Raw genomic sequence first — 12,846 nt, 5'->3', positions numbered from 1 at the left:
ATTGGTGGAAATGTTTGAGGATTCGTAGCACAGGTGTCTCTTCCAGGCAATTATGCAAGTGTCCAGCTCACTTCTGTTAAAGAAGGATAAGGACCCAATGGAGTGTGGGTTGTACAGCCCGATTTCTTTATTGAATGTGGATGCCAAGATTTAGGCCAAGGTTTTAGATTATTGGTGAAGATCAGATGGGGTTTGTGAAGGGGTGACAGTTGTCGTCGAATGTGAGGTGGCTTTTAAGCTTAATTTTGACGCCTGCAGAAGTTAGAGAGCAGGAGGTTATTGTGGTGTTGGATGCCAGGAAGACTTTTGATAGGGTAGAATGGGGCTATTTGTTTGCAGTGTTGGAACAGTTTGAGGTAGGGCCTAAATTTGTAGCGTGGGTCCAGTTGCTGTACAAAGCACTTTGTCTCCTATGTCTCCCCCCTCTTTGCATTGGCAGTTGAACCTTTGGCCATTGCCCTGAGGGCCTTGGATATGTGGAAAGGGATAATTGGGGGGGGGGGGGGGTGCAAAAAGGAGTCCTTTTTTAAAAATAAATTTAGAGTGCCCAATTCTGTTTTTCCAATTAAGGGACAATTTAGCATGGTCAATCCGCCTACTGTCCCATACTTTTGGGTTGCGGAGGTGAGACCCACGTAGACATGAGGAGAATGTGCAAACTCCACACAGACAGTGACCCGGGTCCTTGGCGCCGTGAGGCAGCAGTGCTAACCGTAGCACCACCATGCTGCCCCAGCAACAAGGTGTTCTTGTACGCCGATGAGCATCTTTTGTATGTGACGGACCTGATCCCCACTATGGATAATATCATGGCCCTGCTGGAACGTTTTGTGCTTTTTCAGACTATTAATTGAAATAGAAAAGTGAGCATTTTTCCTGTCACTCCACCGGGGAGGGGAGCTAACCTGGGGGTGTTATCATTCCGCTTAATGGGTTCCCATTTTGGGTATCTGGGGGTGCAGGTAGCTCAGGATTTGGCCCGGCTTTGGAAGTTGAACTTAATGAGTTTGGTGAGCAGGATTCAGACTTAAGAGGTGGGATTCTCCCTCTGTCCTTGCCGGGCAGAATACAGTTGGTAAAAATTAATGTTTTCCTGCGGTTACTGTTTCTGCTCCAGTGTTTACCGGTTTTTCTGCCAAAATCTTTTTTGTTTGGGTGTTGGAGAAATTGATTTTGTCTTATTTTGAGCGGGTAAAGTGGCTAGGATTTGGAAGACAGTCCTGCAGAGGGACCAGCAGTCAGGGGCTTGACGTGACGGAGCCTGATATATTATTATTGGGCGGCGAATGCGGAGAAAGTACCGGGGTGATGTGGGGATCTGGAGGCTGTATGGGTGTAGATGGAGTCGGGGTCGTTTAGGGGTCAGGGTTAAGGGCATTAGTGATGGCCTCACTGCCGTTTTCTCCGGGGAAATATTAAGCAAACCCAATGGTGGTCTCCACATTGAAGATTTGGATACTGCTTTGGCAGAACTGCAAATTGGGGTCGGTATCGAAGTTTGCGCCAATCTGTGCAAAGCATTTGTTTAAGCCGGTGAGGCTGGATACTAGATTCTTTTTTAAAGTACCCAATTCATTTAGTTTCCAGTTAAGGGGCAATTTTTTTAAAATTTAGAGTACCCAATTATTTTTTTCCAATTAAGGGTCAATTTAGCGTGGCCAATCCACCTAAACACATCTTTTCAGGGTGTGGGGGTGAGACACGGGGAGAATGTGCAAACTCCACACGGACAGTGGCTGGAATCGAACCCGGGACCTCGGCCACAGTGCTAACCACTGCGTCGCCTAATGAAGTTGCGAACCTGTAGGTACCTAAAAACATCCGTTTGTGAAAGCCCAAATTTCTCCGATAACTCGCAAATCGGCCCTCTTAAAAACAAGTCCTTCATCCTTTCTACCCCTTTCTCCTCCCATCCCCTAAACCTAGCATCCAGGGCGGCAGGGTGGCGCAGTAGTCAGCACTGCTGCATCACGACACTAAGGTAACATGGAACAAGAAGTAAATACAGCAGCACTGAAAGAATCTCAACATCTCATTATGCATGCCAAACATCAACCCCATAGCAGACAAGACCACTAGTATGCACAGTATTACAAAACAAAATGAATTTGCATGCATGTAGCATCTTAGAAGTGCTTTTGATGCCCTCAAATATTTCAGGAACTATGAATTACTCCTAAAGTCTAGTCATTGTTGTGCAATGCAGGCAAATGTTGATCTGTACACGGTAAACTCCCACAATAATGTGATGATAAATGTTTACTGATTTAGTTTAAGAGCTAAATATCAGCATGGTGACATCTCTAGAATGAAGTATAGGGAATTATATTCTGATGCTGGGGGGTCTGATGGAACAATCAAGGCTAATAAAATGTTTTATGTAATTGTTATGACACCCTGGGCTTGTGCAAGGCCAATTCCAACCCCACAGGCCCCGGAGTCCCAACATAAGTGGATTAACCAATAATTTGTATGTTTTCCTGAGATAATTGACCCTCGACTACCCCAATGACTTACAGGCACCAGATTTGTAGTAAAACATTTTTTAAAAACTGTTTATAATAATAGAAGAGATAAACATGCAATGGAAACGATAGAACAATCGTGTACTAATCTAACTATTCCTCAAACCCCGTCACACCCACCACCCAGACTCTCACAAGACAGACACACGGTGGGCGGAAAGGAAATTTTCAAATATAACCGGGATTAGAGGTTGAGATGAAACTTTGCTGTGGAGGTGGTAGTCTTTGTAGTCGGTTGTACTTAAGTCATTGATTGGTTTGGATCTTTTAGAATCTGCCTTCAATTAGACCTCGTAGACTGCAGGAATTCCTCTGGAGAGTCACCTTCACTTGTACAGCAGATTGACACTCCGTCTCACTGTGATAGTTCTAGAATTCTCTACCTGAGTGTTTAAAGGAGGGGTTTTCCACCCACTCTGCCACTGGAACGCTTGTCTGCAGGGTTCCCAGCTGTGGTATAGCGAGAGAAAAGGTGCCTGGACTTCAGGGTCCTTTTTGGAATCTCAGGAGAGACATCAGCCTGGGCTTTTTCCAGCCTTTCTCAGAAGTTCAACTTGCACAGTCCTGGCTGTAAAGAATGCTTGCAGCATTTAAATGGGGAGTTAAACCTTCACAGGGCTGATAGTGTCCAGGCCTCACTTCAGCTGAGATATCAAGGAGAGAAATTAAATTGTTCCAGGCTTTCTGGGAGAGATATTTAACAGGCTTCTGCCCAGCTCCTTCTCAGAACGAAAACGGAAAGCAAAAGGGGAACCTGTCTTCTGTTCCAGAATCTTCTGAAAGGCTCTACCAATCCCAATCGAAAAAAATGTCCTGGAGTTTCAGAAAAGGGAATTGGCTGCTAGCCAAGTCCTTCAAAATGACATCACCAGCTATGCTACAGAGCACACGGCATCAAGGAATGTGTCGGGGGAGGGGTGGGGTGCTTCATTTTAAAAGCAAAAGCCTGTTGTTTTAAAAACAATCAGCAGGTTGGGCATCAAAAAGAAATCCGGATCAGACGAGAGGTTCCTTGCATAATAACGAGTGGGCTACTATGAGAATGTTATGATCAAAGTTGTTCTGTTGACTTGGCTTACTGTCACTGTTTTAGCCAGACCAGTATTCAGCTGACAGACAATGCAGATGAAAACAAGGAATTTTCTAAAGATGTACCTGTCCATGTTATTGAACGCTATGGTTGCCTTCGTTCTTGGGGAGAATTCAAGTAACTAGTGCCTTGATGCTATCTCCAACTCCCATCAAACAGGGTGGCAGATACAGATTCAATCATAACCTTCAAAATTGAGTTGGATTAATACTTGAAGGAGAAATGAATGCTGAGCTACTGGAAAATACAAGCAAGAATTGATTGATCGGATTTCAGTTCCAAGTGCTTGTGAGGACTCAAAAGGCAGAATGGCATCCTTCAGTGCTGTACTATTCCATGATTTTAAAATAATCATCTTGGTTTTCAAATCCCTCCATGGTGCTACCTCTACCTCTGTTATCTCCTCCAGCTCCAAACTTCTCCACCTCTCTACTTCTCCTGTGAGACACTCCTTAAAACCTACCTCTCTGGCCAACTTTTTCATCACCCAACTTCTCCTGGCTCAGTGTCACATCTCATTGGATAATCACCCCTGTGAAGTGCCTTGGGATGTTTTACTATGTTAGAGGCGCTATATAAATGCAGGTTGTTGTTGACAACAGATTTGGGAATGGAGCCAATTGGAATCGGGTTGCAAAATACTTCACCATTGGAATTTATGGGTTTGTATTGTTCAATGTATCTGAAACAATTTCACTTTAGATGTTAGTTTATTAGAGTTGTGAAGCTTTAGTTTCTCTGCATTAGTCATGAACCTTCATTGCCCAATAACATGTTTCTCTTGACGTTTTCCCACTCTAAATGATACATATATATTCTAATGGTCCAAGCAATATGCATCGCTGCATTTGTCTAAATTAAAGGCCATTTATCAATGTGTGACCCATTCCCATCACATAACTTCATCTTTTGGGGATTGTTTGAAAGTCCTTAACTGTTTTAACTCTGACAAGGATTTGGTTTAATCTGCCAATTTACTCTCAATACTCCCAACACCACTATCCAGGTCATTAGTAAAGATTCTACAAAGTTGCAGGTCTAGGACTAATCCCATTGGGACACCGCTAGTAACATGTCTTTGAACTGAACTACATCTGTTACCAGCAAACGCTTTGTTGTGAGATCGGAGCCAATTTCTAATCTCGCATTTGAAATGTCTATGAATACCAAAAGATTACATAAAACCAGAAAGTTGTGTGGGAAACCCTGAGTTAACATATCACTGAACTGGACCACCCAAGCTTATCCCATATTGATCTCTGACAGGAAAGGACCTGAGGAATGAAAAGACCACGCTTCTCATACAGTAGCCAAGTAGCTATTTGGAATAGTTTGTATCCTTCAGGAAACACCAATATCTCAATCTGACTGCTCTGGGTGATGAGTGCTCCACTGACCTGAATGTAGAGGTCTACAAAATTCCACTGCCAGTCTGGTGTATAGTCCCAATTTCCTTCCAATGCTCTCCTGACCCACCTCTCGCCCTCCATAAAGTACAATTGATTCACAGCTTTGCCCTTATTCCAGTCCTACACCAAGTTCTCCTCGTATATGACTGAACCTTGTGACCTAAAATGTTTCCCAGTTTCCTAACACCACCAATTTTAAAGCCTTAATGACCGCACCCTCCCCTAGTTCTGTCACCTTTGGCAATTTTAGAATGTACACCCCTCTGGAATTGGGGTTCCCATGCACTCCGTTCATCCCATTTGGCACTTGTGCCATAATACTTCCTCCTCAGGTTGGATTCCGTTTATTTTGGATTATACATTTTGTGATGTTCCTTTCGTCATTTTGCTATGTTAAAGAACATGCAAATGCAAATTGTTGTATGTAGAGACTGAGAAACTATGAATATTAGGTCATTAACTCCGACTGTCTCATTCTTTAAAAGAGTGTTCAACGACAACGCATATAAATGTCAGTCGAGTCAACAATAAAACTTGCATTAATATACATACTTAAATACCACGTGCTCCTTCACAGAAGTTCACCTCTGAGAGAGACACCATCCTGACCTGGAACTACATTATCGTTCCTTCACTGTAACTGGAAAATCCTGGAAGTCGCTTCCCAACAATGTTGCAGGTGTTCCTACACCACATGGCCTGCAACGGTTCAAGAAAATGGCTCACTTTCTCGAGAGTAATTAGGGCTGGAAATTAAATGCTGGGCTATCCAGCAATGCCCACACCCTGTGAAAGAATTTTAAGGAAGGATCATTATAAGACAAAATTTGACACTTAATGAGATACTTGGGCAGATGACCAAAGGCTTGGTGAAATAGGTAGACTTTAAAGAGTGTCTTAAAGGAGGAAAGAAGGGTGGAGAGGTTGAGAAAGAAGAAATCCAAAGCTTTGGGGTCTTGAAAGCTGAAGGCATGGCCGTCAATGGTGGAATGATTCAAATTGATGATGTGCTAGGGGCCAGATTTGAGGGTAGATCTCTTGAAGAGTTATGGAGCTGGATGGAGCTGGATGAGATTACAATGATGGAAAGAGGTGAAGCCATGGAAGAATTTGAAAAGAAGTGAAGAAAATTTTAAAATGATGTTCCCTAAGCAGGAGTCAATGTAGATCAGTGAGCTCGAGGCTTTGTTTCTCAAGCCTTCGATTCTCTTCTCTTCCTGTCGGCTCTAAATTGCCCCATAAGTTGGGGTTGCTGAAATAGCACTGGTGGATTGGGCCTAGGTAGGGTGGTCTTTCAGAGGGCCGGTGCAGACTCGATGGCCCAAATGGCCTACTTCTGCACTGTTGGGATTCTATGGTATCAAGCTTAGGAACATCAGGAAGGATTGGGGGAAACTTCACTTGGGACATCTTCTTTTACAATGATGCTGGGCTCAAAGAATATTGGCTGATGATGCCCCTTGCCCTTCCCTGTTGTCTAACAGAGCCTTGCTCATAACTGAACAATTTTTGATGAATGAGGTTTTGATTTGATTTGATTTTGATTTATTGTCACATGTACTGAAGTACAGTGAAAAGTATTTTTCTGCGGCCAAGGGAACGTACACAGTACGTACATGGTAGACAATAAAAGAATAATCAACAGTACATTGACAAATGGTACATCGACAAACCAGGATTGGTTACAGTGCGGAACAAGAGGCCAAACAAAGCAAATACATGAGCAAGAGCAGCATAGGACGTCGTCAATAGTCTTCTTACAGGGAACAGATCAGTCCGAGGTAGAGTCGTTGAGTCTAGTAGCTGTGAGGAAGAAGCTCTTCCTGTGTCTGGATGTGCGGGTCTTTAAACTTCTGTACCATCTGCCTGATGGAAGTGTCTGGATGAGGCATAGCCTGGGTGGGAAGGGTCTCTGATAATGCTGTCTGCTTTCCTGAGGTGACATTGAGACTCCCCACAATGGGAATTGTCATGTGAGAGTAACTTTAAGAAATGGGTGTTTATAAATGGGTGTGTATATAAATATCTGTAGTGAGAGTACCTTTAAGAAATGGGTGTTTATTACTGCAATGATGTCCGAGTAGGTGGAGCTGGGCTGTCTGTCAGATTTTTACTTTCCTTTTAGGCTGTTTGCTGCAGGGTGTGTTTTAGTTTTGTCTTCAGTGTTGGAGCTGAAGCCAGACAAAGCAGGTGCACTGTTGATCTCTCTGCTATGAAAAGACTATCTCTTGATCATTTGGTGAATTCAGAATTAGAAATGTTCTCAGTACTGAATGTAAACCTAATGTGCTTCTGTTAAAAGGAGTTTCTTCTGTCTTCTGGATGTTGTTTTGGGAAGTGATTAAGGATTACTTAGTGTTGTATTCTTTGGGGGTTGTATTTGAATTGATGGTTGCTAAGATGTTCACTATGTTTTAAAAAGGTTAACTTGAGTTCATAGAATAAACATTGTTTCGCTTTAAAAAATACTTTTCCATTTCTGCTGTACCACACCTGTAGAGTGAGCCCTGTGCTCCCCATAACAGAATCTATTAAAAGTTGTGGGTCAGGTGAACTCCATGATACACTTTGGGGTTCTCTAAACCCTGGCCCATAACAAATTGGGGGCTCGAGGGGGATAAAAGTCTATCTATTGGATTGGCTTAGTGAACTTAAAGACAGTGAGGGGTGAACATATTGTGGTTGCTTTTCAGGTGTGGTATTCTAGTTTAAGTAGGGAGTGTGTTGTGGACAATGGCTCTTTCAGAGGCTCTGAAGTTTTTGGGGGTGGAGACGGTCACATGCAGACCAAAAGCAGACTGTTAGATTTGGCAAAAACATTGCAGTTAATATTACCTGACAAAATGCGAAAGCTTGAGGTAATTAAGGCGGTGGCTAAGCATTTAAAATTGCCTGAGGTACAGTTTGACGCATTGGAAATGGCAAAAATTCAGTTACAACTTAAACAAATGGAACATGAGAAAGAATTAAAGCAGCTTGAATAGGAAAGAGATAGAGAGGAAAAAGAAAGAGAGAGTAGAAAGAAGAAAAGAAAGAATAGCCCGAGCAGATCAAAAATAAAGAGAAAGGGAGATACAGATCAGGGCAAAAGATAAAGAGAGAGAGTTTGAATTTCAGAAAATGGCCATGAAACTTACCAGTCAGTTTAAATTGGCAGGCATAAAGGGAAATGCACAGTTGGATGATAGTGAGAGAGAGCGTCATATTTAATGTCCAAGCATGGCCTAGGTTTGATGAGAAGGAGGTAGAAGCCATTTTCATTTCATTTGAGAAGGTAGCTAAACAATTGAAATGACCACAGGATAGGTGGGTATTACTGATTCAAACAAAGCTGATAGGTAGGGCTAGTGAAGTATTTGCATCACTACTGGAGGAGGTATCTGGGATGTATGAGGAGGTGAAAAAATCCATCTTAGCTGCATATGAACTAGTGCCTGAAGCCTACAGACAAAGGTTTAGAAATTTAAGGAAAGAACTTGGTCAAACATACATGGAGTTTGAAAGGCTCAAAGAGTAATTTTGATAGGTGGATAAGGGCTTTGAAAATAGACCAAACGTATGAAGCTCTCAGAGAAATTATACTTTTGGAGGAGTTTAAAAATTCAATTCCTGATGTAGTGAGAACTCCTGTGGAAGAGCAGAGGGTTAAAACTGCGAGATTAGCAGCAGAAATGGCAGATGATTATGAATTTGTTCATAAATCAAAGCTTGGTTTCCGACATCAGTTTCAGCCTGTGAGGGATAGAAACTGGGGACATGAGAAATACTCAAGTGGTAAAGGTAAGATGATCTGATGGGAGATAATAAGGAGAGTGTACCTCAGACTAAAAAAGAAATCCAGGAGGGTAGAAGAGACATGAAAAGTTTCAAATGTTTTCACGGTAATAAACTAGGCCATGTAAAGTCACAGTGTTGGTGGTTGAAGAAAAGCACTGGGAAGGCTGATGTGGTAAAACAGGATAAGACAGTGGGGTTTGTGAAAGTGGTAAAGGAATGCCCAAGTGAAGCGAAGGATGTGCAAAAGATTGTACAGCCTGATCAAGAGGTGATTGACAAGGTGCCAGATGTCTTTAAAGAATTTACTTGTGGAGGTAAAGTTTACTCGTGTATCAGGAGGAGCAGGTAAAGAAGTCACAATTTTAAGAGATACAGAAGCTAGTCAATCTTTAATGGTAAGAGATGAGGAGTTATGTAGTTTGGGAAGAATGTTGCCAGAAAAGGTGGTAATATGTGGAATTCAGGGTGAGAGGAGTAGTGTTCCATTATACAAGGTAAGGTTGGAAAGTCCAGTGAAGAGTGGTGAAGTGGTAGAAGGAGTAATAGAGAAACTATCTTGTCCAGGAATACAGTTTATCTTGGGTAATGATATAGCTGGATCGCAGGTGGGAGTGATGCCTACGTGGTTGATAAGCCAGTGGAAAATCAGACAACTGAAGTGTTGAAGGACGAACATCCTGGGATTTTTCCGGATTGTGTAGTAACAAGGTCGCAAAGTCACAGGTTAAGACAGGAGGAGAAATCAAAGAGTGAAGATGAAGTTGAAGTGCACTTATCAGAGACGACTTTTGATCAGATGGTTGAAAAAGAACAAGAACAGGTGGAGGATGAGGCGGATATTTTTAGTTCACGAAAATTGGCGGAGTTACAACAGAAAGAAATAGAAATAAAATGGATGTATCAGAAAGCATACACGGAAGAGGAATCTGAATGTATACCAGAGTTAAACTGATGTCTTGATAAGAAAATTGAGACCTTTACATATGCAGATGGATGAAAAGTGGGCAGAAGTTCATCAAGTAGTATTGTCGGTAGGGTATAGAAAGGAGGTGTTGCGAGTTGCACATGAGGTACCAGTGGGAGGTCATTTGGGAATAAGGAAACCTCGAAGCTAAAATCCAGAAACATTTTTATTGGCCTGGACTACATAAAGATGTAGTTAAATTTTGTCAATCATGTCATGCATGTCAAGTGATAGGGAAACCTCAAGCAGTGATAAAACCAGTGCCCTTAATACCCATTCCAGCATTTGAGGATCCTTTTGCAAGGGTCCTAATTTATTGCGTAGGACTGCTTCAAAAAATGAAAAGTGGGAATCAATATCTTTTGACTATAATGGATGTGTCTACTAGGTTTCCAGAGGCCATTCCAGTACGTAATATTACAGCTAAAAAGATTGTGGAGGAGTTACTTAAATTCTTTACTAGATATGGACTACCCACAGAAATACAATCGGATCAAGGATCAAATTTTACCTCCAGGTTATTCAAAGAAGTTATGGAAAGCTTAGGAATAAAACAATTTAAATCAACCGCGTACCATCCAGAATTGCAGGGAGCATTAGAAAGGTGGCATCAGACATTAAAGACAATGTTGAGGGCTTATTGTCACGATTATCCAGAGGATTGGGATAAAATAATTCCATTCGTACTGTTTGCAATTAGGGATGCACCTAATGAGTCAACCAAATTCAGTCCTTTGGAACTAATTTCTGGTCATGAGGTAAGAGGACCACTTAAATTGATTAAGGAAAAATTGGTGAGTGAGAAATCGGAAATTACATTATTGGATTACATGTCAAATTTTAGGGAATGATTAAATAGAGCAGGTGAATTGGCTAGACAACATTTAAAAGTTGCACAAAATGTGATGAAACGGGTAGCGGATAAGAAATCCAAAGTTTGTAGTTTTGCCAGTGTAGATAAAATTTTAGTATTGTTACCAGTGGTAGGTGAACCTTTAAAAGCAAGGTTTTGTAACCTTATCAGATTGAAAGGAAATTAAGTGAGGTGAATTATGTGGTAAGAACGCCAGATAGAAGGAAGACTCACCGAGTGTGTCATGTGAATATGCTTAAAAGTTACTTTGAAAGGGAAAGAGAGAAAAAGGAGGAGGTTTTAATGATTCTAACTCGAAGTGACGAATCAAATCCAGATGACTTGGAATTTGACATACCTCAAATTAAATTGGAAAATGAGGATGTTCTTAAAAATTGGGATAAATTGTTGAGTTACCTTCCAGAAAAACGCACTGACCTGAAAGAGCTATTGATATCACATAGGTGAAACAGAAGCGGAAAGGAAGTGAATTTTTGGAGCACTTGTCCAGTGTAGTTTGAAGTGTCTTGCTCTCCTGAGGATGTGCCAATTAGCGCACTGTAAACTCTCACAAACAACAATGAGATAATGACCATGATGGTGGTGAATGAGAGATAAAAATTGGCCAGCACATTGGGGAGAACTCCCCTGCTCCTCTTCAAAATAACGGTGGCACAGTGGTTAGCACTGCTCCCTCACAGCATCAGGGACCCGGGTTCAATTTCGACCTTGGGTGACTGTGTGGAGTTTGTGCATTCTCTCCGTGTCTGTGTGGGTTTTGTTCCGGGTGCTCCGGTTTCCTCCCACAGTTACAAAGGTGTGCTGGGGGTTGAGGGGTTGATGGGATCGGGCAGGGAAGTGGGCATGGGTGGCATAATCTTTCAGGGGGTTGGTGCAGACTTGATGGGCTGAATGGCTTCCTTCTGCGCTGTCGGGATTCTATGAATACCATACATCCACCTGAGAGGGCAGAAGGCCCATTGGGGAGATGGCACCTGTGACAATGCAGCACTCTTTCAGAACTCCCCTGAGGCTGGCCGCCTGGATATATCCCCCTTTTCACTATTTTCTTTGTGTAATGTCAGAGGTTCTGATTGTAATTGAGACTTGGTGTTGTTAGTGAAGACCGAAAAGCACTTAAAGCGCGGATTACCTTGTTTCGAATCCCTTTCCGGCAATTTAAAATTAACCTGCTGTTACCAGGGGAAAGCGGAGAGCTTTGTAACATTGGTCTGGCGAGAAAGTTACTAAGAGTGATTCAATTGGGGGGGGGGGGGGGCAAGGTAGAAATAGGTCGCCGTTATCTGAGTGAGATTGTATTTTAGCAAAACCGAAACAGAATCCCTCCGCCTTTATTAACTTGGGCTTCTGAGCGTTTAATGAAGTTCACAGGACCGGGGTGAACGGTGCTATTTTTAGTCTTGATACTCAGTGAAATGCAGTGGGGGGTGGGGAGAAATAGCTTATGGTGTGTGTGATCATTACCCGTACAACAGGAAATAGCTGGAGCCGGCTTTCCAGTTAGTCTGTCTCACTTGATCAATACAGAAACGAGACTGCTGCTTTAATAACATGCATTCCCCCCACTCCCTCTGAAAAGCAACAGAGGCACCCGAATCGGGTTACACCGGGGTTTGTTGACTGCGGTCGGCTGTAGTAATCCAAATTCACTGGCGAGAGACTGTCACTAAAAGTTTGCGATTTCTTTTCACTGCAAACCAGTTGCTCTGTGGATCTACCGAGTCAAGACATTCTGCCTTGTTTGGTGTTTTAGTCTGTCGTGAGCCTCGGGGAGGGGGGGTGGGGGATGAGAATTGGTTTTATACTCTACTCGTCACTTTCACTATAAGCGACTGTTCCTTGTAGAAGAACTGCACCTTTTGTGCAGACAGTTCTGTCTCTTTCACCCCCCCTCTCACTCTCCCTGGGATTATGGCTACTGCAGACCCATAGCATGGATGGTGAGGTCGATATTTACAAACATCTCACTTGGCTGAAGAGGGTAAGTGACTTTTGTGCTTCAACTGGAGAAACCTGTACAAATTGTGACCGCTCTTTTCATGGATTAGTTTCCCCCCCCCCCCCCCCCCCCTTCATTTTGGTGAATTACTGAAAATCAATTATTAGTCTGCTGATTCTGAATCGTGTCTTTAAGCAACACTGCCAGAAGCCGAAATCTCAAAAGTTCCTTTAAAGTGTGACATAATTATGTGCAGACAGGGAGTTGT

General features: G+C 42.5%; 1 protein-coding gene across 11 annotated transcripts in view; it reads left to right on the top strand.

The window, feature by feature from the left end:
* Nucleotides 1-12,846, top strand: part of ppfibp2b (PPFIA binding protein 2b) — a 347,825-nt gene that overhangs the window by 178,774 nt on the left and 156,205 nt on the right. The window contains exon 1 of one of the 11 annotated variants that reach the window (XM_072466214.1): nt 12,071-12,620. The exons of the other annotated variants lie outside the window; for them this stretch is intronic. Within the exon in view, the coding sequence (XP_072322315.1) occupies nt 12,573-12,620 (48 nt within the window). The 5' untranslated portion in view covers nt 12,071-12,572. Of the gene's footprint in view, nt 1-12,070; nt 12,621-12,846 lie in introns of those variants that run through there. 11 annotated transcript variants of the gene reach the window in all.

The sequence above is a fragment of the Scyliorhinus torazame genome, chromosome 10 (genome assembly GCF_047496885.1).
Source record: "Scyliorhinus torazame isolate Kashiwa2021f chromosome 10, sScyTor2.1, whole genome shotgun sequence".
Classification (NCBI taxonomy): Eukaryota; Metazoa; Chordata; class Chondrichthyes; order Carcharhiniformes; family Scyliorhinidae; genus Scyliorhinus; species Scyliorhinus torazame.
Note: the sequence above shows the minus strand (reverse complement) of the source record. Positions and strands in the feature narration are given on the sequence as shown.